The sequence below is a fragment of the Gavialis gangeticus genome, unplaced genomic scaffold, assembly GCF_001723915.1.
Source record: "Gavialis gangeticus isolate Ggan-Ray unplaced genomic scaffold, GavGan_comp1, whole genome shotgun sequence".
NCBI classification, from domain to species: Eukaryota; Metazoa; Chordata; order Crocodylia; family Gavialidae; genus Gavialis; species Gavialis gangeticus.
In genome coordinates this window covers 40519506-40545144 of record NW_017729000.1, presented here as the reverse complement: position 1 = coordinate 40545144, position 25639 = coordinate 40519506, and the positions used below count along the sequence as shown (strand labels likewise).

At 36.3% G+C, this 25639-nt stretch overlaps 1 protein-coding gene across 3 annotated transcripts in view; it reads right to left on the bottom strand.

The window, feature by feature from the left end:
• Positions 1-25639, bottom strand: part of RANBP17 (RAN binding protein 17) — a 329610-nt gene that overhangs the window by 91228 nt on the left and 212743 nt on the right. For all 3 annotated transcript variants that reach the window (XM_019506533.1, XM_019506534.1, XM_019506535.1), the window contains 4 exons: positions 19847-19910; positions 19650-19758; positions 12109-12212; positions 5652-5740 (listed from right to left, as the gene is read on the bottom strand). In XM_019506533.1, the coding sequence (XP_019362078.1) occupies positions 5652-5740; positions 12109-12212; positions 19650-19758; positions 19847-19910 (366 nt within the window). The remainder of the gene's footprint in view (positions 1-5651; positions 5741-12108; positions 12213-19649; positions 19759-19846; positions 19911-25639) is intronic.

Genomic DNA, 25639 nt, shown 5'->3' with positions numbered 1-25639 from the left:
CACTCTGCCCACTTCTGGATCAGGGCTGGATCACACCCCCTCCCCTTGCAGGGCTGGGCCATACCCACTACCATCTTTATGAGCCAGGTCAATCTTCTTTCCCTAGTGGGGCTGTGCCTGCTTGCTGCCTTCTGCCCCACTCTGGCCAGATGGTGGTGCCAGATGGTGATGGTGCCTGCCATGCCCACCTGGGCAGCAGATCAGGAACACCGACTGGATCTGGCCTGAGGACATGCCAGGCACTGCCAATCCAGTCTGCTGGAGGGCACTGTCTAGCCATCTCTCAGTGAGAACACAACCAGGTGTTTCATTGAACACAGCTGTTGGGTGCAGGTTTCAACCATGGTTTCTGAAATGGTGCTGACCACAATTTGCCTTTGGCTATACCTGGAAGTTACACTGCTCAGCAGCAGAACTGAAACATATTATGAACATGAGATATATTTGTTAGCAAATGCACAGGCTTAGGTAAATACCTGCATAATCTTTGAAGCCTTTTAAAACTATTTTAAACAACATGTCTGAGATAAAAAACAACTGGAGATCCTTTAAATACACAGGGATGTCATATTTCAAAAGCTCAACCATGTGTCTACAGTCAATGGCAGGTATGGGTGACAGAAACCAAATTCCGCATTAACTGGAGCCAACCAAAATGCTTCCAAATTTTATTTTTAAAAGTTACAAAGAAAACAGCTTTTATGTTGTGTTTTTTTTTCAAATTCTCAACACTGAAAAATGCAGAATTCAGCTAATTTGTGAAGTGAAATTGACTAGTCTATCTTCAAACATGGAATTTAAACTGCAAATTAAGATTACTAATAAAGTTTTTAGAACTATATTTTACATTGTAGAAATATATTTTAGTTTTAGTGCTCTAGCTCGATAAATGCCCTTTGTAATATTAACTATCTATGGCCAGGGTCGGCAATGTTTTTGGGCGCAGTGCCAAAACCACCTGCAACCTCAACTTGTAATATGTTGGCATACCAGGGGCAGATAGCGGGAGAGCCACAAGGGGCCCAATCCTTGTTGTGGCAGTGCAGCCCTGGCATCTTCCCTGCTGTCAACCCTGAGACACGCATGCAATTTTGGTAATACACTTATTAATCATTTGAAAAACATACTACAACAGGGTTTGGCAATGTTTTTGGGCAGAGTGCCAAAAAATCTGCAACCTCAACTTCTAAAATGTTGGTGTGCCAGGCATAAACAATGGGGAAGCTGCAAGGGGCCCGATTCTTGCTGTGGTGGTGAAGCCCTGGCACCTTCCCTGCTGTCAACCCCAAGATGTGCGTGCACCCGCTGCCAGCAGTGAGCTGGGCTGGGGCTCTGTGGACCCTGGTACAGCCACTTGCAGCCTCCTGGCTGCCAACCACAGCTGGCCCAGACTCTGGGCAGGCCCTTGCCACCTGCCACAGAGCTCAGGCTTCTCACAGCAGGAAGCAGGGAAGTTTCAAGTAGCTGCACTGGGTTGCAGCCAGCAGCGGGTGCATACAAGCCTTGAGTCAGATGGCAGGGAAGGGGCTGGGGCTGCACTGCCGCAACAAGGATCAGGCCCCTTGCAGATCCCCTGCCATCTGCCTTGAGGCACATGTGTGAAGCAAAATGCTTATGTGGGCCACGCTCTGGCATGCATGCCGGGGCTTGCCTATCCCTGCACTAAAATATAATACCTTGAAAACAAACTACCCTTGGACAAGCATGCTTGACTAATGCCTAAGTGTCACATGCTCCTGTAAATGGAATATTTTTAAAAGATGCAGAAGAATCTTCAAATGCTTTTAGAACTGTAATTTTAAGAAAACGTGTTCCATACCTGCTAAAGCCTGATGAAGTACATTTTTAAACATAAAACTAATAGAGTGGATTGGGATTTTGTGAAATAACTAGACAGAAAACTTCAACAATAGACTACCTTTTTGAAAATAAAACCACACAACACCTCTTTTCCTCTGCAGAATCGTGCTACATTTAGTTAGCTAAATAAAGCCCACTCTCAGCCTACCAAGGCAACTGATGTCTGTCTAGGTATTTTCTTACTGCAACATTCCTGTTTTCAGGCTTCAAAACTTTTTGCCAATTGGCAGGGATAGGTGAAAATTTACCAGGGGTCTTCCCATCCAATTTTAAGACAACAACAGAGAGTTAAGAGATAACTGGTTATGGTCCTGGATCTTCACAGATGTAACTGACTGCAAGATCATGGGCATTAAACTTTAGGCTGGTATCAGTTTGCAGAAACACAGACAACATATTTACATTTTTTAAAAGTATCCTTGAAATAAATATCAAAACACAACATTATTTTATCAGTGGAATAACACTAATTAATAAAAATGGATTCTGATTTCACTTAAAATGGCAGTTTTATATGAAGTTATACTTGCTTGTTCAGACCTGCCCTACAAATTACACAGACCGCATTTCCTGAACATAAAAGGCAAATAAACTTTCCAAAGCTATAATATTGTAGCTGTAGTAATACTAGAATCATCATTGACAGGTTGACATATCAATATTTCAGGAAGAATAAATGACTTTCATATCCAGGATTTTTTGTATTATCTCCTTATTCATCTTTCATTAATGGAATACTCTGGGAAGATCCTGCACTTTTCCACCTGAAACTACTTAAAAATATTTGGAAATATTTTAATAAAGCCTTTTGAGAGATCAGATAATACAACTTTTAAACAAATTTTACTATTATTATAAATATTTGCTCTTCATCCCTTGCCCAGAGGAAAACTATAAATCTTGTCTTCACTGAATGAACACCATTTATCATATTCATTTTCTTGTCAATACAATTATGAAAAGCCTTTGGCCTTTTTCCAAGGAGCCTGATTTGCTAGAGAAACTCAATTAGTATAAGCAAGCCTACTACAAAACAGCCCTATTTGGCAATCTAACACAGCTTTAGCATACCTGACAATTCACCTCCAAACCATGACCCTAATAACCTTAACTTCTTTGTGAAAATACAGAACATAACGGTTTCTAGATCAAAAACAGAATCAAAGGATTTACAAGAATTTATTTCTACTCATTTTTGCCATCTACTGGACAAAACTTAAAATCCAGATACTTATTTCAATAAGAAATAAGGAAAACTAGGACCTACAAGTTGAACAATTTAAAAATTAAAGATCTGATCTTGAGAGGTTCACACCATGTGAAGTTTTCTTGAAATCAATGGGAAGAGATTAGAACCAAAACATTTCCAGCCAGCATTTGAGATAAAGAATTATTTTGTCCAGTGTACTCTAATAGCACTGATTTAAAATTGTTATTTCCAGACAACTACCTTTTATCTACCTTACTTGACACCATCTTCTATTATTAAAAATGAACATTTTTTTCTTGTTGATTTATACTGCTTGTTTACTTGCTGCATTTCTCCCTACCTAAGGCAGTGAAAATCATTTATGTCAGTTTCACTTTTGTTTATAGTCAACTCCACTTTCCAGTGCTGAACCAGAAGGGCTAAAAATAATTGTTTGGATAAAAGAAAAAGGAAAACCTATTTTTCTTCAAATTAAATAATGCTGAAAATGTTAGATAATTTTGGGCAAGTTTCAGTTAAAACAGGTTGCAGTCCATAAAACAGAAACAGTGATGGGCTGGGCCGGGGGGAGGGAGGGAATGTCACATGTATCAGCAACCCATGTATCAGAGTCCCCATGCTGAAAAATGGTGGTGGGGCGCCCGCCTTAACTAAAGCATGTCAAATGAGCTTTAGGTAAAGTGCCCCCACTGCCATTTTTCAGTGTGGGGATCCTGATACATGTGATGCTGGAATCTGCTGGGGCATGGTAATTATCGCACGATTAATCGAGTCGGCTCTGACACGCTGTGATTACAGAGTGTTGGAGCAGTCTCCCTTCACGTATATAGGCACCCAGTAACAGATATTAATTTACATCCTACAATGTTAATTATCATCTTACAATGTAAATAAAAGCCTCCCCCACTCCTTTCAATTTACCAATTTTAGTTTTATTCTTTATGTACAGCAAATAAGAGCTTATATGATCACAGCTTACTTTGCTATAATACTTCAATCAATAGGAGCAGGGGGCTGCATCCCAGGAAAGATTAAATGCACTGAGCAGAAGCAGGCACTTGCTCATCAAATCAAAGGTGGCAGGGGAAGGATGATCTGTATCTGTGTACAGGTATGTATGAAAAGAGAAAATATATAGAAAATGATGGGACTCAAAAAGGCCTTGGACAGATAAGTTTCACTCAAAGGGTATATATATCAGTCTTTTATTTCATTGTTAATGCAGATTAATGGGCGGTCTCTTGGCAGTCCAAATCTAAAGTCAATGGTTGATTAAAAACAGTTTATAAATGACTTCATATGTTTTCAAGACATTAGGAACAATGGAGACAGTTGTGTGTTCTGTACCTTCAAGACTAGTATGGAGTGGACTTCCCATAAATTGATCTGCTCCTTGCACAGTGGAAAGGAAATCAGTTACCTGTAGTACGTCTTCTACCACCCTTGGTCCCAGAGACAGCTTTGCAATTCCTGTATCACTGAAATTAAATAGTCTTTTCCCTTATTGTTTCAGGTCTGTAAGTAGTCCCATGCAAGTGGGGCCTGAATCTAAGTAGTCACTTGCAGACCTGCAAAGTTTTCAAGAAGGCCTTTCCAGTTCTCAGCAAGAGTCTATCTATTGATTGCACAAGGCTATAGTTAAGACTGTAAATGGCTCAACATTCCTGCCCTTTCCTCCTTTACATTATATTCCTAATCATAATTCTATAATGACAGAATGCTCTCCAGATAGATATTTTTTGTATAAGTATCTTTTAGCATTTGTCGAAATAACCCTTGTTCCTAGTAAAACAGAACTTGTATGTTATTTTATGTATACTATAAACAAATTCATAGAAATCATGCAGAGTATTAGCAGATCTGACTCAATCTATATTATACCTTTCCCATTATATATTAAAACAATGAGTTTAATTATGAATGATGTGACAGAATTCATGACTTGTGCACTTATTAAAAATACCAAAGAGTTCCTTTTGTATTAACGGAATACCATTAGGTATTAATAGATACATTAGCATATCATTAAGAAAGAAGACCAAGATATTAAAGCAAGCACAGTAGTTTTGGAGTTTACTTATTGAGGGAATCTGTAAATCTAGATAGATCCTTATTTTCTGAACAAGAAAAATGTCATCATATTAATAAAATAGATATAAAACATAGTTATTGGCTCAGTGAAAGACCAGATTAAGCTAGATATAGGAATCCCCCCCAGATTAACACTTGTAAAGCAAAATTTTGCATCAGTATTTCAGATAATTTTTAAAGCAACTTTAAGTGCATTATTCTTTTGCATTAAAGTCACCATATATTTAACAAAACATCTTGAGCTAGCAATGGGACTGGGAACCACTTGGATATTTTCTAGGGTATTAGTATGACCAACAAAAAGTGACCTCTCTATGGTCTGTCTCAGTTAACTGCATGGTTGCCATTGTGCTGTAATTTTAGCTGATTACACATTAGTTCATTTAGCTTTGTTTCCTCTTCCCCACTGTGCCATACTATTAAACTAATGCAAGGGGCCTGGTATCCCTCTGTGCACAGAGCTGGTATTGTCATAGCGTAATAAGGATACATCCAGTCAAACAGCATGGTGTAGCTGGTCTTTGTGTTCAGTGCAAAGGCAATCCCTCGAAGATCTCTTGCCAGCCCGATCAACATACGCTGTCAGTAGGAAAGAGACACAGTAATTGATTTTCACGTTAGCGCAGAGCAGATGGAGTAATAATCAGCCAATAATGAGCACATATCTGATTTTGATTCATTAGTTTAAATGTCTCTTTCAAATCCTTCTCTATAGAAAACCATAGATTTTTTAAACAAACAAAATCTGCCCAAGTTTATGGCAGCAACATAACAAAATGCTTAGGGAATGTTTCGCGTTACTCAATGTATTCTGTACCTTTGAATAAATCAAGCTCAGAAACATAAGGTGTGGATGCTACACATTTAAGTTTAAACTATTAGTACAAGAAGTACTTTTAAAGGAATGATATCAGTAATAAAATGTTAATGAAAGCTTGCAGTATTTTATGTGAGGTATAAGACTAATTGATCCTCATACTAAACCTACAGTTAAGATTATATTAAAATTTCTATTATTTTTCATTTTCACATGCTTATCTCTTTTTGAAAAACTCTTTTGGGATGTCATTTTCTAAGTTTTCAGCCAAAAAATGAATTTTTGGAAGTTGATACAAACTCTGTGCACCCCCATTTTAATTAATTGTGTAAGAGTGAAAATATACATTATTTTTTCTGTCAAAAGATTTAAAGTTTTTTAAGGAAGATGCAACAACTCAAAAGCTGATGAAATTTTCCAGGTAGATAATCCTCACTGACAGTTTTAAGTGAATGAAATATTTGTTTTCAATGTACAGAATACTTCATTGATAAATTATGTTTTGTTTACTTGACTACTGAATAACATAAATATGTCATATTAATATTAGTTATGGATTATAGATGTGGTTTATATTCCTTTTTCATTATGAAATACCTAAGAACTCCAGGGATTGGCTAAACTGTTGAAGCATATAGAGGAATCAGGAGGGAAGATTAATGCTTTAGCCTTTTCTTCTTTCTTTAAAAAGCTAGATATCAAAATACATCTTCAAGACTACTGTATTTGGTGACAAGGTTAAAATATTTATAAGTGAAGAATTACAAAAGACAAGGTTCACATATCAGCTGAAACTCCCTCAGACTAACTAAATGGAGAGCAGCAGATTATATTCAGGAGTCAAACTAGGATCTCATGCAAGTGCTCAGTTCTCCTTCCAAATACAGATACAGTAACCCCATCAACTTCAGTAGGAGTTGTGCATATTTATTGGACGGTAAACTGGATTCTTTGCAAAAAACTGGTAACTTGTTGGTATGAGCACCCTAACAGCTGGATTTCCTTGGAGTTGGGGAAATGGTCTGACCTTGCAAGATTCTCAGTGCCCTGAACTCTGACAAATTTTAATAATAGAGATCACCTGCCAGGAAACAATCAACCCATAGAAGACTGGGACCTAACCATTGCATTGATCTACAATTTAGCAATTGATACATTTGTTCCACAATGTGGAAAATAAATATTTAGCAGATTTGTGCTCTAAATAGGAAGAATTTGAGAAGTTTCATATAATTTTTCGTTTCCTATTAAACTGTGTTACTGACACATATGGACTAACATCCTTTTTTTTTTAGCTGCTTTAAAAAGATGGATGGAGCTGCTGCTCAGGAGCATATGCATCAGTTGTTATGATCTACCTGTTATATTTGAATGATCCTGTAGCAACACAAGTTAGCTACATTGCCCTAACACTGACTCTGAATTAAGAAAGGTTATAATTAGTGGTGCTTTGCTATAGTTGTATTGCTACAGGCAAATAGAGATAGTAGTTGCATTCTAAAACTTGTATCTGTATCCTCTGATATCAATAAAATTGCTGTATTTGTCTGTACCATAATATGTGACAACAAATTCAAGTTAGGATTTAATAGGAGGATTCAAATACAGTCTTGGCTTTTTCTCCATTCTAGCTACAGAAAGAAAAAGCTAAGACTTTTCTAGAGAACGAGGAAAACTAGGAATCCAATGAAAGATGTGGAAGATGTTTACCACCTAGAACTTGCCTTTCTTATATACAGTAGAACATGCACAGAAAGAAATAACCCATGGTCAGGTGGTGGATAGGGCCTACATACACATAACTAATCCACTCACCAACCCTAAAGTTCTTATCCATTCGTCTGTAAAAGTAACTGGTTTTTGGAAAACGTTCCTTGGAGAGAACATGTCTTTGTAGTGAGACTTAGAAGCTACTCCTAAATGTACGTGTGCAACACAGTTTAGGTGATGACACTGCCTTGTACTAGAGAACCTTGCAAGAACAAGGTAATTTCATCTGCCATTTGAATTTCTGTATCAAAGAGCAACTGAGAAAAGAAAATGAATTTCTTTAGCTTTATAACAATCCTTTCCAAAACTATTATTATCTAAACAGCAACCACTATTAAGCATACTATTCTTTATATATAAATTGTGATCTATAAAATTACATATTTTAGTACATATGTCATACTGAACTCACTGGTTTAATACTTCCTCATTGGAAATTTACTTTATAAAATGACAATATGGCTTACAGACACTGGGGCCAGAACTGCTAAATCAATGCTAGATACACAGAGACCCCAGGTAAAACCCTGGCATCATAGTTATTGACAACACTTTTCTAACTTCAATGAGGTTAGGGTTCACTCTGAATCCTTTGCTCACTGACCTCTCCAAGAGGTGGCAGAATAGACTTGTTAGACCATGAATTTTCAAAGGTATTTGTGTTTATAAAAATTGTTAAGAAAAATAGTAAATAACATGATACATTTAGGTATCACCTTTGGGGGTTTCAGTCTTAAGAACTGAAGAGTATCTCACAAATTTAACATAGTAATCAAAGTAATCTAACAAAGGGAACATTTTGTTCACCACTGGAATGCAGTCATCTCTGGGGTGCAAAATCACAGCTGTTTAGCAGTACTCAGCAACACTGCATAAGGATGTAGGATAAGTAAAGAACAGTGTATCCAAGAGGCATGGTGAGTAGATGGTAGAGAGGGACAATGCAGGCTTTCACTTAAATTAATTTTTATACCAATTTTCGCCCTAACTGATTGGTTTCAAAATATTCTTCATCTGTAAAGCAAAAGGGGCTAAGTCTACTTTTAATGAATTTAAAAGACTGCTTTTTCTATTATGACGTTATTGTCTAATCTTAAAAAAATATTTCATGCATTGCTACTGGAAAAGAAGTGAGCATTTAAGCATCCATAGGAAGAAACCCTAAACTTGAATTGTGACTTGACAATGTGTGCCAAGTTTCTGACTAATGCAATTTGAAACAGACGAGATACCACTCACACCACCCACCCCCAAAACAGGTTTTGTAATGGAAAGTCTGACAGACCCTTAACTATAGTAGCACTATTGGGTGCAGCTATAATATTACCCTCATAATTCTACTATATAATAACAACAAAGAAAAAAAAGGTGAAGGGTCATTGCGCTTTGTCTTTAGAATTAAGATGGCTGTCTTCATCCTTACAGCATACTCTTAATTCTGGAGACACGTCTTAATAACCTCTAAATAGTTCCAACAAAAGAGCCGTGTCAGAGGAATGAGCAGGCCCCAAGGTGTTTCAACTGGAGTGTTTTCATCTGCCTTTATTGCTCTATCCCTCTCCAGAATTAAGGCAATAACCTGTGATAAATTATTCAGGAACTGCTACAGGGATCAAAGCAAAATCATTCTGTTAAAGTGCTGTTTGCAACATTTGGCACTTAGTGTGAAAACTTTTAATGTGTGCAAGCTGAAAATCAAGGATTTTAAATAATTTAACAGCATGGAGTTTCTACAAACCAGCTAAAGATAGCATGTTGCTATTTAACTGCTCTTTTCCCTCAGATACATTTTTTTCATTCATTTCTATTCAAACTGATGATGTCATAACTAACATAAAAGTACCACTGAGGTTCAGGCTAGCTAGTCAATATATTACTTAACTGGATTGTCAGGGCAAATCCAGAGAATCTGAAGGGAAGAATTGGCAATTGTTTTAATACTATGATTTTTTCCTATTCATTTCAAAGTGGAAAAAAGCTGATGACACATATTAGGTCTTCTTCAATTATATTACATTTTACCAGAAAAGAAACCCAGGCATAAGTTTTACATATAGCTTGGTCAACTACAAATGTATTTCAACAACAGCTCTCTGGCTGTAGTTATTTTTTAGTTGTGAATTTAAAAATATATAAAAACAGCCCGTTAGAAACTCTTAGTAAAAACCACAAATTAAATGAATTTGGCAGTTGTGGGCCATTTTCATAGTAATATTTTAACCGTGTCACTTCCCTGCAGATCAGAATGCTAAACATTTTATTGAAGCACAAAACTGAACTGTTTTTTCCCCAGTACTTGGGGGAAAAAAAGTACCTGAAAGCACTTTTGCATGTATTATTTATTCATCATGATAGAAAAATAGCTTCAACCTAATAAATTATGTTTAAAAGAATTTAGAGCAAAAGTTTTGTTTACAATAAAGCAACAGATTTAGTTCTTTATTGGTAGCTCAAAGCACCAAGTTTTCTTTATACAAATTAGACAGATGGTGCTTACAGTAGAATTTACTAAAGGTCTGTCACAACAAATGCAGCCAAGCTGCATATTTAATCACTGCAGAACCTTGTCTACCTGCAGCTGCCAACTGCTAATCCAATTTCCCTGATAAATGTGGCAAGAGACACGATCAGCAATAAAGAGCATCTAACTCCATTTTCCTGCAGGGCGTCTTTTGATGAACATTTAGGACGGAAGCACGGAGTGCACTGTGTGGCCCTGGCTTGTGGCAGCTGCATGCATTTTGAAGACACAGTTCTCAGGTTACTCACTTAATTCTGCCACTATCATTATGTTGCTATTGATCTCAGTAGCTCTTGTCTACACAGCATTACTCTAGATGAAGCTGAATCAGGCAGTTATCATGCATCAAACTTGCTCAAAAGCCTGGAGATTTCCCCTTAATTACTTGTGATTTTATTTGCAAATACCGTTAAAGTGTAATCAAGCAGTCACTTTCCAGGGTTGTTAAGAACTTGCTAGTTTAGGGATATATGACTCCACTCCATTAAAATGTCTCCAGTAAGGTGGTTTCTATCAAACTAGACATAACTGCATCAAAATTGTCTTAATACGACAGTATCCTCAAATAAGATAAATGCAATTTCTTACAAACAGAATGGTTCTAAAAGGATGATGTCTTAGTTCTAATTTTTAAAATCAGTAACAAAAAAAAGCAAAAGAACTCATCATAATTATATTTATTCAATATATGAAAAGCAGTTTACAAATTAAATACTTAAGGCAACAATAAATGTAGAATCTAGATTATGTGATTTTCCATTCCATTCATATTTTCTAAAATATTGATTTAATCCAAGTGGGTATTATGAGTTATATATCCACTAGTAATGCAAAGATGTATGACAGATAGCACTTCTGATTACTGTTTATATTTCCAGGAAAGAAAGAGGGCAAATGATGGTGATGCAGCGTGAAGGTTTCCATCATATTTTAAAATAGTAAATTAAAAATTACTGTTAGAGCTTTTAGAAGATTATAGTATGTATCTGGAACGGGCACTCTAGAGTGCATTGTTAACTGTTTTTTCATAATAGGAGAAAGGAATCTATTTAATGCAATACTGCCCTAATGTATTATCATTTCTGATGATGCTGTTTCCATTTAGCAAGTCTTTTTCTTGCCTAAAATATACTGTTGTTTTGACACAAACAGCTTGCTACACTTAAGGATTTTACTAATAAAACATAATGTTGTGTTAGATATTATGACTGTTGCCACAGCTGAACTGACTTGTCAAATCAATCCTAATATGGCTCCCACAGGCACATAAAAACCTTATTTAGCTATCAGTTATCCTAATCACTTTGTTCAGTTTAAGGATGCAATACTTCAAGACCAGTTCCTATTTATACATATATGCCCAGCCATTTAATAAAGTCTTGATTTATATATTAAATTCTTGTTTGAAAAAATACTTTAAAGATGCAGTGTTTTATCAAGTGTATTACAGCATCTCTCCTTATCCTCCCAAATAAATATGTTAATGCATATAAAAAGATACACACACAGAAAGAAGGACTCATATATGAAACACACCAAATACCACAAGAGGCATATCTGTCCCACTGAGTGTATATGTGACTCAAATGAGATCACTTTATCTGCAAAACACTTACGAAATCCCAATGGCTTAATTGCGCATTTATAAAGTCGTTTACTTTTATGGGAAATCAAATATAGACTTTTTAGCTCAATACTATAAAGGAAATTATACACATATGTACAAATGTATGTGGCAAAGATGAAAATACAAAAGTCAATCTGTTGCAAAATATTTTCATCACAATTAACTTATTTTACCAATAAATATTTTCTTTCCTTAAAAATGAAATGACCTACCTTTGCCGCCTCTTGTTTAAAACTATTGTTGAATATCTGAGTTAGAGTTTCAAATGAAACTGTGAGGGGGAGCATGAAATTTTCAAACTCATCCTCATCTTCACCTATGGAGGAAAAAAAAAACAACAGAGCATCACATCATATTCACACTGCCATTTGGCAGGACAGTACCCAATCCTATACACCTTTAAAGGTCAAGACCCCCACTGACCTTTAGTGAAGGGCAGCTTTAGCTAAGAGCAAAAGGAACAGGCCCTTAGTTTTGAAATATTTTCACTGAGGTGCACAGATTGAATAAAAAAATACAGACAAGTTATTTACTGCAAATAACTTGAAATTGAGACTACTCTCTTTTCCCCCTTTCATAATTCTATTCTTCTTACCAATCTAGTAGTGTGTATGCACACCTATGTATAACAAACACACCTTATTTATTTGTATTCCTTTCACGTATTACAAATATACTAAAGGAATATTATAAAAACTGGCAAGTCAAGACTTTACAGTTAGAAAAGTTAGTATAAAGGTTGCCTGTGCAAACACTTGCAAACCTTCTGTGTATGAGCATATGTCTAAAAAATGACACAATCACACAGTATTTAGTCCATATAGCCCCTGCCTCATTTTCATGAACATGATGAGGACAAAATCAGGGCTGAATAGTAAAGATGATTTCTGTTTGTAGGATTCCTGCCTGATTTGTTACACAAGTTGGAAGGTGCATAGACAACAAGGCAGGGAAAAAGAGGTCAGCTTCAAGGTTAGGCCACCAAATGATGTTGGGGAGAACTGACTTTTATGCCTTATTTTACCTGTCAAAGAGTTCCTATGTGATGCTGGACAAGTCACTTAAACCAAACTTTTCACAGGTTTTCACTAACTGTGTGTCCCTCATTTCCCAGGTGCCTGACTTGATATCTTGAGGTTTGATTTGCTTAGTATGCTGAGCACACTGAGTTGCAATGTTAACTCAGGTGAAGTTGTGCTTTGACAAAGTACTTAGTACTTGAAAAAATCAGGCTTAAGTTGTCTCAAAACTTGGCACACAATTAGTGGAAACTTTTCATTTTATTATCTGTGTCTCAGCTCTCCGTCTGTAAAATGGGGATAATTATAGTCCCTCACTGCAGAGATATGTCATGAAGCTAAATCAATTATCATCTGTGAAGCACTCGGGTCTGATAAGCTCAGGAGAAAAGTTCAGGAGAAATTTAATAATTCTGCCTTCAGAGCAGAGTTTAAATAGTGTACAAAGAAAGTAAAACATGGACTCACAGGATGAATAATGAATAGAAAAAAAAATACTAAAGCTACTCATGAAGTGAGACCATCCATCTTTTGCAATGAATAAGGCAGGAATCATATCTAAAACACTGTATTTGATCATATAAATGAAGACTATCATCATGATTCATGTGCACAAAACAAAGGAAATTCTAATTGCGCCATCTGAATTGTAGCATTTCCAACATTTTGTAAGCTTGTATTTGTAACCTTAACCGTGTTCTTTTAATACAGGATTTTGTTCTTGATTTCCTAGGTTTCTAAAAAAGCAAAATGAATAAAGACACTTTTCACATGGCTTTGTACTGATATCCACTGGACCATCATCAGCACTGAAATTTTTAGATCCCCTCCCAGACCACTCCCTTTTGAGCTAATGGGAATAACTTGTGGCAAGAGTAAGCTGTGATCTTCCATGTGGACCAACACTGAAGGGGATGAGCCACGTTGCCAGCACCTTTCACAGATACTTGATAACTGTAAGGAGCTGGGTGAAAGTTGGGGAATTTGGGTTCCAGACCAGGCTCTGAAAGTACCACTGCTATTCTTCTGTCTGTTACCCCCAAGGGTTTGACCCTTTCTCATCTATGCCTACCAACCTGTTCTTGACTCCGACCTGTCTGTTCCCTGACCTACTACTTGTTCCTAATCTACTCTCTTCCAGGTTAGTAATCCAGTCTTAGACTCTATTGCCCCAGCCACTTGTTGCTAAACCAGTCCAGTTTCAGTTACCTTCCCACAGCCCAGTTTCTTGTCAGCATAGACTCCTGTCCTCTCTCCTACCCCTATTCCCATTCTAATCCTAGTGTCTTTTGTCAGTCCAAACCCTAATTGCTTTTCCTTTCTTCTCAATGGTTCCATCTTCTTCAGCCTTCTGGCACCCAGTTTTGCATGTTCCCAGTCTTCTCTCACCCCAGCTCTCAGTCCTAAACTCTTGCCCATCTCCCAGTCCCAGCCTCCCTTTCCTTTCCATATCGCCCAGGTCCAGCCTTCTGTTCCCTACCAACTCTAGCCACCTTTCTCAGCTAGTGACCGTAACAGTCTTTCTCCCCACCTTCTTCCAAATGTCATCAGACTCTTTTCCTCCTCACACCTCCTGTTCCCTCTGACTTGGGAAAGATGGATTCCTCCATCCTAGTGCCTGGAAATTAGCAAGGTCACAGAAAGCACAAGAGAGAGGCTCCTTAATGCCAGCTTCTGTCCCGCTCCTGTACAGAGGAAATCTAGCACTCTCAGTGAGGATGGATGCCTCAGAATTCTAGCCAGAAAAATCTAAGAAATCTTCACTGAGAATCTGCAAACTGAGATTTTTCAAAGGTTTATCACTTTATCAAATCTGGGTGTTTTTTCTCAAGGCTAGCAAGACATCCTTGACACAAAGGCCACACTTTTGCCAAGTTTTTTTGTTCCTGCTTCATGATATTGAAGCACTAGAGCAATTTAACGAAAAAGTCATTAGAAGTTTTAACATGGGTAATGCAACAAATTTTCTCTTGCTTCATTTATATACATGGCAGAAATGTTTTGGCTAAAATTATCTGACAGAAAACTTCAGTTAGAACAATTTGGCGGTCATAAGCAAGAGGAAGAAAAAGGTCTTATGGAGGGAAATACTTGGCAGTTACAGAACCATGCAGTGCTACCAGCTTCTATAGCTGTTGCTGTGACTGGAGAAAGGAATGACCTATCAAACCCTTTTTCTACCAAGCCAACTTCCAAAAAGTTAAATTTGTCAGAGATGATGCAAACTTTAAAAATACTCACTCATCAGGAACTACTTAACAGCTATACAAATATCTACGTCTATAATCTCCCTTTATGTTTTTATATTCATTAAAAGTTATTTTCTAATTTCATAGTTTACACATTGTTCAGATACTACTTTATTTATTTTTTATAATTTCTTTTGGAGCAAACAAATTAATATCCAAATCTTGCAAAAAGAACTATGTAGGAGGAGTCCTACAAAGTTCTACTTTGCCATTCTGTAGAGAGGTTGTGTGACAGGTTGGGATACAAGTCACTTTTCAGTGGAAACTAAGTAGTTCTTCAATATGAAAAGGTACCTTCAGCATTTTTTTGTTTTAAAGTTCAGTACAGTTGCATAGGCCAGGAAGAAGCAGTGATAAAGAACCAAAACAGTAACATTTCATTCCTAAAATATTTTACTTCAGTTAAAAAAAAGCTGTAAAAGAAAGTACCCATGCATTATCTTTACACAATAAAGGAAAGTGAAATGATAACATTAATTTTAACTGGAAAACGAACAAATTATTCCATGAACAAAGTACTACTGCAAATTGCTTTTTTGTTATGATCCAAGCTACCTTTGCCTATATTTATAGCCTCATCATGCACTTTGAAATAAAGAAATCTATTAACTATATTTTGGTGGATTTGTGCATGCTAAAATGTATCTTACTGGGTAGACCAGGCTGTGGTTTGTAATAATGGTGTTATAATCAATGAACTTGGACTCACTTTGACTGGTACTGCAGTTTGTAAAATCTTTGGTAAACCAGAATTAAAAGAAAAATTGGATTTATTAAACAGCATTAACATCGTTCAAAACTTCTATTTAAAGAAAATATTTTGTTCATATTTCTATAACAGTTTTCTTCATAATTTACACAGATAGATATTTAGTTTACTTAGAAATCTCAGGCCAAGGACCATTGTGATAAAATGGTACAATTACAAACTGCCAAAAAGCCTATTTTCATTAGACACAACCTGGGGCATATAAAGAATTCAAAGTCTAATTAAATTCAAACAAGGTTCAAATTGTTGAACAGAAACCAAAGTGCATTTTGAAGCAAATACCAATTAATCTACTGCTATTTTTCCCATATTTGATTTGTATTTTTGAATCACTCCAAAGAACATGGTTTAAATACAAACAGTTTAAAATGTACTGTTTAAGACAGATTTCCAGTGAATTTTACACTTCAATTTGAACATGCACACTCCCTATTTTTTAAAAAAAATCCCACATTTATCCTAATTTTATTTATATGTACATTATTTTAAAAGTCAGTAGTATGAACACCTTCATAAAGAAATCCTAATTATATTTTACTTAATAAAGCCTGAAAAGGATGACAGGCAATATAAACAGTTCTCTCTGAATGAAAACTAATGTTTTGCAACCTGTCTTCTAGCAGCTAACCTAGATGAATCAAGCTCAACTCAATTTCACTATATTCATTTTTGCGCAGTCACATTTCTCCTAGTCCTGTGTTTCATTTGCATAGAGCAGGGGTAGCCAACCTGTGGCACACATGCTGCAAGTGGCACAGTCAGTCTCTTGTGTGGCACATGGCAGGTTAGGAAAGAAGCAGGCAGCAGAGGCAGATAGGGCAGGGACAGTGAAGCAGCGCAGATCAGGCAGGAGAAGAGGATAGGAGCAATACTTGGTAAGGGAGAAGGGCTTAGTTTTTGGTAAGCCTGCTGAGAGAGTTGGCCCACACTGGACTAGAGCTATCAAGCAGCATGGCCCTTGCTCACACAAATTCTCTTTAAAGACGTGATTTTTCGCCCTTAGATGGACTCATTCCATCTATTTTTTCTCCCCTCCCCATAGAAAAGGTTAGTGAGGCTGCAGGTTCTGATTTATACAGGAAATGTATCTATTGTTTTCAATAAATGTCAGCAATGCATGCAGCTTAATGGGCACTGGAAAAGGTTAGCTACAAGTTGCAACAGGAGCCACTATGTTTAGAAACCTTTTAGAAACAAAATGAAGCTGAATATGGATTAGTCTTTTCTTGCAATTAGACTGTTTAGGCTCAGTTCAGTTCCATTCATTACTGCCTTTTTTTTTTTTTTTTTTTTTTTTTTTTTTTTTTTAAATCAGCAGTGGGTGTATTTACTAGTGCAGGTACAAGCTTCAGTGTGAACCTATTTCACATATATGTTGGTTGCCTAAACCCTTGTGCAGGGGCCTGAAAATCAGTTTATATGTCTAATTCCTCTTTTCATCATCTCTATCTAACACTAAAAACAACAAACAGCAGGGAAGATGATGCCAACAACAGAAAAAATATTTTTAGTAAAGAAGTGTGGTATCTACCTAGGAAAACTAGCAGTCCATTATTCTTACTAGAAAAGTACCTTCGTACAGTAATATTTAAGAGAAAGAATACTATGTCTGCAAATGAATGCATATAGTGGCCAGCTCCTGGGCTGATAAATTAGTATAGCTATTACGACTTTATTAATCCAAGACCTGCAGAATGGTGCTTTGTGCCTGAAAGCTTGTCAAAATTCTTGCTCAATTCTGCTCATGGAACAATAAACACCCCCCTCCCCAAACTCTTGCATCATGTACATTTCCTGGACCATCAGGGCTATAACACCAGAATGGCACTACTCCAAGGCCAGGTCAGCTGATGATATAGCTCATTACTTTCCCGAAACCATATTACGAGATTTTAGAAAATGTTCTGAGGTTATTGTTACTTGTCTTAGGATATAACCACCTCTTGCTAAATCAAAAGCTGACATCTCTTCTTACAAGCTGACTGAAAAGGTGTCATTCTTACTTGATAAGAACCCAATTAATTCTATAGAGCGCTTAAGAAATTTTTTCCCTTGCCAATAAGGGATGCACCTCAGACTCTTTATGGATTTTACATTAAATAGTTGTTGGATAAAACAGAAACAGATTATCCATTAAAAACCGGAACACAAGCATCATGACTCCCATGTGAATACCCTAAATTAAGGCTGTCAAACTTCTGAGTAGATATTCTATGCAGGCGGCACACTCCAGCAGGCCAAATGCTTTTGGGCCGTGTCATGCTATGCCACATTGCACAGGTGCCTTCTCCCGACTGCACAGCAGACACCCTCCTGATGTACCATGCTAGCACATCTGCCCTGCACTGATTTCCCAGGTCCCCCCATTGTGGGCTTTCTCAGTCCCATGGGTGGGAGCAGAAATTGGAAGCCAAAAGAGAGAGAGGGAGCCAGGGGACTCTCCTGGCAGCAAGAGCAGTTGGGTAAGTGACACCTGGACTGGAAAACCAAGGGCCAAAGGTTAAGCCCTTCAGGGCCAGATACAACCTCTGGGCCTCCAGCTAAACAGCGCTCCCCTAAGTGATAGGCAACCAAAACTTTCTCCCTCTTGTATTCTCTCTCTGCCCAAAGTCTTGAATTTAATTCTACGCAAAGGCACAGCTTCAACAGGAGGGATGTGTAGGGTGTGTTGCTGGAAGGTTAAAGACGTTGGTTTGATTCCGTAAGACTGAGAGAAGTGAACCTAGGTCTTTACCTTCTTAGGCAAACACTTCAATTGCTAGGCTGTTACACAAAAAAGGTCTTTTCTTTTAAAAAGAGTAAGTTCTGCTCAGTTCTTTAAAGAAATGTGGGTGCCTACTTTCAAGAAGAGGCATTCAGACTGGATACAGACACTTGACTGCAGACCTGGCTAGGTGTCCAAAATCTGAGAAGAACTGGAATTTCAAATACACAACTCTTCCATTTTTCCTAGCAGCTCGCTTTAGGCATTGTCGTGGTCATTGTCTGGGTTATTCTGGGTCCCAGTTTGAGGAGCCTGACTCTCTTTGTAGCATATAAGGAGTCTTGATACTGAACCTCAGCATTTGGGATTCCACTTCAGGGCCAACACCTAACTTTTAGGCACCTAATTCCTTATTGAATCTTATCCCTTAATGTATGCGGTTAATTTTACACATACAGAAAATATGATTGAGTTCTATGGGATCCCCAACTAAGGGTTACACAACTGCTCAATGATCTGATAATCTGAATCTAACTCAAAATCTAATCGCTAAGTCTTCCTATACAGTGAGAATTTATACAAAGTAATATTAATCCTTGCTAAAGTAAGCACTGAAACCCACATGTTGGGAGTACCCACTGATGCTACTTGGAGCCAAACAGGTTCAGCACATCACAAGATCAGGCTCTGATCATATAAATAACTAGCTTAGTAACAGTGTGTAAAGGCCTTCTGTGCAAAAGAAAAATCTACTGAGGTTGGTTGTAGAGCTCATAACAGAAGGTTACAAACAAAAAATAAGTATTGCATTTAAATAGCCACAAACCTCAAAAGCTGATTTGCAGTATTATAAATACCATTGAGATGAAATGTATCTTCCTTATTAACTGAGCTTTTTAATGGCATTAACCTATCATTAAATATTCTTAAACTACTTCAGCTCTGTTACTAAAATTGGTAAGCTTACAAAAGGTATCAAGATGTCTGAGGAACATCTTAAGCAGACTCTTACCTAGATCTACCATGAGGAGGCGGGTGAGAGCCGTATAGAATGTTGTTCGGCACCTAAGGTCGCTGAGACTGTAATTATCATTGACACCCAAAAAAGGGAAGTGTTTACTCTGACAAAATAGAAATGCATTAAAAGTTAAAATGGTTTACAACATTATGGCTACATCTAAAATATTTGAACATAATACAAAAACTTACTGTGTGAGTCTGAAGCATGAATTTCACAGCATCTATTTTCACTAGTTTTTTTAAGAGAATATAAGTAACAGATGTTAAAGAAAATCTGCCTTTAAAACATTATGGTGAGATTTGCATTTTTCTTTAAAACTTTCATCATTATATAATTGGTTTTTATGTATGATACAACTGCTAACTAGAAGTAGAAAAGTGTTTCTCTCAAAGACTACCTTGAATTTCTTAAATATATAGCACAGAAATATTCTTTAGAACATTAAAAAAGATTATCCATTATTAACCAAAGCAATTACTTTTCATGTCATATATTCTAGTCACAAAAGAGACAAATGAACTAAAGGATTTTTATAATTAAACTGAAAGTTTTCTTTTATAATAAATGGTGCTGGTTTTCCACATGGCACCACATTATCGGCTTTGTAGAGAAAATATTGCTGCTTTGTAATAGTAGCAGCCAATGGAGTTTCCTGTTGCTGAAAGGTTGCTATTGGGTGGTGGCACTGGTTGACTGGTAGCCTTAAATGAACGGACAGAACAGAATGCTGTTTATTTGTAATTTTTCTTTTCTGAAGTTATCTTGCATGATGATCAGTAAAACAGTGATGGAACACCCTAGTCCCCATGGGTTTTTTAAACCTCAAAGACAATGGTAAGAAGATACAGAATGAATTAGACCACCCTTACAGAGCCAATTTAAAATGCACAACTTCAGCTCATATTGTCTCACAGAATCATTACAAAAGAAAGGTAGATAAATGAAAAACAACGTGTAACACTACAACACACTAAACTACAAATTCTGAAAAGTGAGGACCCTCTGGAAGATCACATGTGGTTAATAAGTGAAAAGAGAAATTTATATGGTAATACATTATCATTTAGTGCTTATCTTTTTAATTTTAAAACGTTGATGTTAAATACTCACTGTTCTCCATCTGAAGAAAAATCTTATTTTTTAAAGTGAAGAAATTACATTTTAGTAGTTTCCTTAAAAACATTTCCTATTATTGGCAAGAAGGCTACTAACTTAAGCTTAAGAGTCTGACCCTATGAAATGATGAAGACTAGTTAGCTAAGGAAATTAGTATGCCATGACATCTTTTAGGAAAATATCCTATTAGGATTCTTTTGCAAACAGACAAGTAATAGATACAAATATGCAGCAGGAGGACAGCTTTACCCATGGCATATAAGGATGTTACTATGCTTTCTGGTTGTGGGCCAGGATTGCCCGTGTAGTTTTAGTAATAGGTCAGACAAGGATTTGCTTGGGATGGTTTGGATAGAAATGATCCTGCCTCAGGCAGGGAGTTGAACTAGATGACCTACAAAGATACCGTTTAGCCCTATTTTTTTGGGATTCTATGAACAGGGTATTTCCTGTTACCTGAACAGGATATCTATACACAGACACAGACACTACTTATGGTATATGTTTAGTATACATATTAAAATATACCTTAAAAATATCTGTGTGTGTGTGTGCGTGTGCGCGCGCGCGTGTGTGTATATAAGGCACTCCCATAAGTAGTTAAAACCTCCCCTTTCCATAGTGTTAATGAAAAAAAATGTTTTGACAAAAGAGTATTTATGGAAGGAATAAAGATGATTCTCAGAATGAATCTTGTACGTCAAAGGTCTATTTACTAAAAATGTATATGCAAAGCTTTCTTAAAAACAAAAACTTTAAAAAAAGAATATGTGCACGTTTGCTGTCTAATTCCATTCTAAGCAAAACACAAGCAATGCACGTATGCTAGCTCTGTTTGCAATTGACTCTTGAGGTCACATGGTTGACTGAAGTCATTTAGCAATGAGTCCCCAGTGAGGCCTGCTACTCAGTGCCCATCAGCAGAACGTAAGAGGAGAGGCTGCTCTATAGGTGGCTTTAAATTATACGAATTGAAGAGGTAACATAGGGATCATTGTACTAGCTAGAACTTAGACAGGCTGTCCTGTCCTCTGGCTAAGGACATATACCCAGTTTCTGACTCTTCTATGACTATAGTGTCCCTAAAGATTCCTCCATCAAAAGAACCCATGGTTTACCATTTATGCCACCTTTTCACATACCTGAAAGCTGAAAATCTGTTTACAGAGGAGAAGTATTATGGGTGATATGTGTAACTGCATACTTAAGCTTTTCTATATGTTTCCTTTAAAAAAGTGTCATTTTAGTTGTTTCTAACTGACCGGGTTTTACCTTTAGGTTGTTATTTGGCATGCTTATACTAGAGCAGGGAGCTCTTGCTTTTTTTAAAAGCTTTATCACATGCAGTTAAATTATATGTAAAGACTGAAAATGAAATAAATGGAATGAAAATTTACATTTTTTGAACGGTTCACTTTATTTTGAAAATAAAATGAAAACTTGCAATCTGGAAGACGATAGTTTCCAGGTCATAGCTGTTTAGCAATGGACAGAAGAAAATTGATTTTAATTGCTTGAGTTATAAAAATAAGTGCTTCCCCCCTACACACACTTGCAACAGGTTACAATAAACATTAAAATAAACAGGCTCCAAAAAATCCACTGAGAACACAAAGCCTATGTATATATACTATAAGGAAAAATCCTATGAAGGCATATTTCTAGACTGGATTGACTAAAGATTTTTCTACTGTGCAAAATAAAGTGGAATGCATTATCAGTTTTCATAGAAAGGTGATTACGGACTATCTAGAAAGGTTCACAACTCCAGTTACCTTCAATAACTTATATGTAAGTGTGTACTAAACAAATCATAACTTCCTGTGCCTTACTAAATGTACATAGGGTGCAGAACAGAATATTAGTTTCATAGTTGGTAGGGTCAGAAGGGACCTGAGCACATCATCAAGTCCGACCCCCTGCCGTGGGCAGGGAAGAATGCTGGGATAAAATGACACCAGCTAGGTGATTATCTAGCCTCCTTTTGAAGACCCCCAGGGTAGGAGCTCGCACCACTTCCCTTGGAAGTTGGTTCCACATCCTAGTCGCCTGGACTGTGAAGTAGTGTCTCCTGATGTCTAGCCTGAACCTACTCTCAGTCAACTTGTGGCCGTTATTCCTAGTTACTCCGGGTAGCATTCGAGAGGCTTATCAAAGAGTTGAACATGGCAGAATTTCATTTTTTCATTTCCTGTTAAAAATATTAAGACAAAATGAATGTTGCAAAACTCAGTTAAAGAATCATTCAGAAGTTGTTAACCCTGTCCTTGCTATGTGAATTATGATAGTATGTGTTCATGTAATTAGGGTAGTGTAAGAATGATTTTGTAGCAGTGATGGTCCCGAATTATGTAAGAAGTAAGGATTTGTTAGAGTGATATCTTTTATTGGACCAACAATGTAGTTGGGATAAAGACAAGCTTTTGAATTCAAGACATTCCTTCCCAGCTTTACTTGCATTTGAAAGCTTGTTTAACTCTACATAGTTGGTCTAATAGAAGTGATCATCCCAAGAAATCCTTGCCTCTCGCATTCATGTCATTAAACACTCTCTATTTCTACACTGATTGCAGTTGTACTGCATATTCTGAACAAAATGGGTCTGTTATACTTCTATTTTACTGAAGTGCTTCTGTGACGAGTAACCAGTGTCAGCAGGAGGCACTGGAAAATGACGAATGATTTAGTCATTAAGGTAATGGATCAGGACCCAGGAGTTCTACTATTGTTTTTGTCCAAGTTTTTGTGAGTCATCCTGAAAGAACCACTTAAGTGTGCTTCAGTTCTAGACCTTTAATACATGAATAAGAAATTCTTCCTGACATCCAGGGTTATTCATTATTTTTTATGAACCCCACAAACAAATCTAAAAAAATAAAAAGAAGAAAAATCCCTATTCATGTGGTATTTGGATAATATAAAATAAATGAGTCTTGGGCTCATGTTCTACACTGAGGATAAAAAAACAACAAGCAGCTGCCTTTTTCACTGAGCATCATTCAGCTCTTGCACTGAGTGAGGCAGGGGTCCTGTGGAAAAAAATAGCATGTGATCATGTAATTTCAGTCTGTACAGTTATGTGTATACACAAGTGCTTGAGTTAAGACTGCACAGGCAACCTTCTTATTCTTTTAATATAAGGTCTTTTTATTGTAGGAGTTATTAATCATCAATTTTTATTTTAAATTGACAAAACTATTTTTTAAATTATCCAGTTGTCCTAAACAAATGGATGGAGTAGATAGCTATTTTTTGGCAAGTTTGATAACAGTTTTTAATAACAGCTTTTGGCTATATTTTGGTTAATCTACAGCATTTTGGTAATACTTAATTATTTTTACACTTCAAAGCTATACAATTTCCCCTATTAATAAGAGAGATTCTTTCATAACAGCACAAAGCATGAAAAAACCTACTAAATATTTTGCAGCAAGCTGCTTTATAGAATAACAATGAAAATATAATTATTTTGTTATAGATAATCTACACAGAAAAAGTTAATTATTAGAAAGCACATCCATGAGGGAACACTATGATTGTACTGGTATAAAGGAACCACTAACATGTTCCATTATGTAAATGAATTCAGAGATATTTCATGACTGACCAGCTAGAAGGGACATAATGATTTATAATTCAAATAACTGAGCTTTAAAATCAAATTGGGATAATATATTTCTAAATATGCAAACATGGAATAATTGTTAAAATGATGTAAAATATGACACTAGTACAAATCTTGTGTTTCCTTTTGTTGTTAAAAATGTCAGTTTTTTTTTCTTTTGGCTGCTATATAGAATGCTTAGTAGAATTATGATTTGTCTTTTAATTCTAAGAGACTCTTGAGAAATGATGACATAATACAAACATAAATCCAATTTCTAAGAACATGCAAACACCGACTCACTGAATGACTTAAATACTGGACAAGTGTGAAAATTAAACACATTTTTTAACCTTTCAACCCAATCAAATTTAACTTATATTATACACTGAAAATTGACCCACTAGATCCAGTCTCTTAAAACATACTTGTTTCTTTCTAAGCAATGTATATTCAAACCTTTTTAAAAAAAATAATACGGTGTGAAAAGGCCAAAGTTTGCAATGCCAGGAACTAGTTATAAACCACTTCATATGTTTGAAATAAAAAGTACTTCAGCATTATTATTTAAAAAAACCCTATTGGTACAGTTTTTATAAGAAAAAATACATATCTTTAAAAGCCAAAATGACCAGTGAAATTGGGTTGTACATCATTTTCCAGCAAAAAAGGAAAAACAGCCTCGACAGGTGTAATTTATCATTTTTCTGATTTAATACCAAAGAAATATATTAAAATAATAAAAAGAATCCTGAAATCCTCAAAATTTGTAGTGATAAATAGCCCTCCCTGTCTTTATTGCATTATGCCTACTAACAGAAATATTGCATGGTGGATTTTGCCAGACAAGGACGATTATTTTCCAATAAAAAGTTGCATATTAAATTCCAGCACAAAAGTGGGTGTCTAATACTTTTGAAATCTTTTATGGTTTGCCAAGGAACACAATTTTAAACTTAACTAATACAAACACATCACAGTGAAGTGAACTGGTATTAGAGCTATCTCTATTCTATCCCACCAATCTGAACCAAAGATGCTACTGTTCTCAGAAAGACATTTCCTTTGCATAGTACTTAAATATATTTTTATCTTTATCATTTTAGTTTTCTTTTTATTAATTTTCAAGTATGTTGCATACATATTTGCTATTTCAAAAGTCTCAAGTATGTTTGATACATATTTGGTATATCTCATAAATAATACTACTGCTGCTTTTGCATACCTTTACACCCAGGTCCCCCCCCCCCCCCCCCCCCCC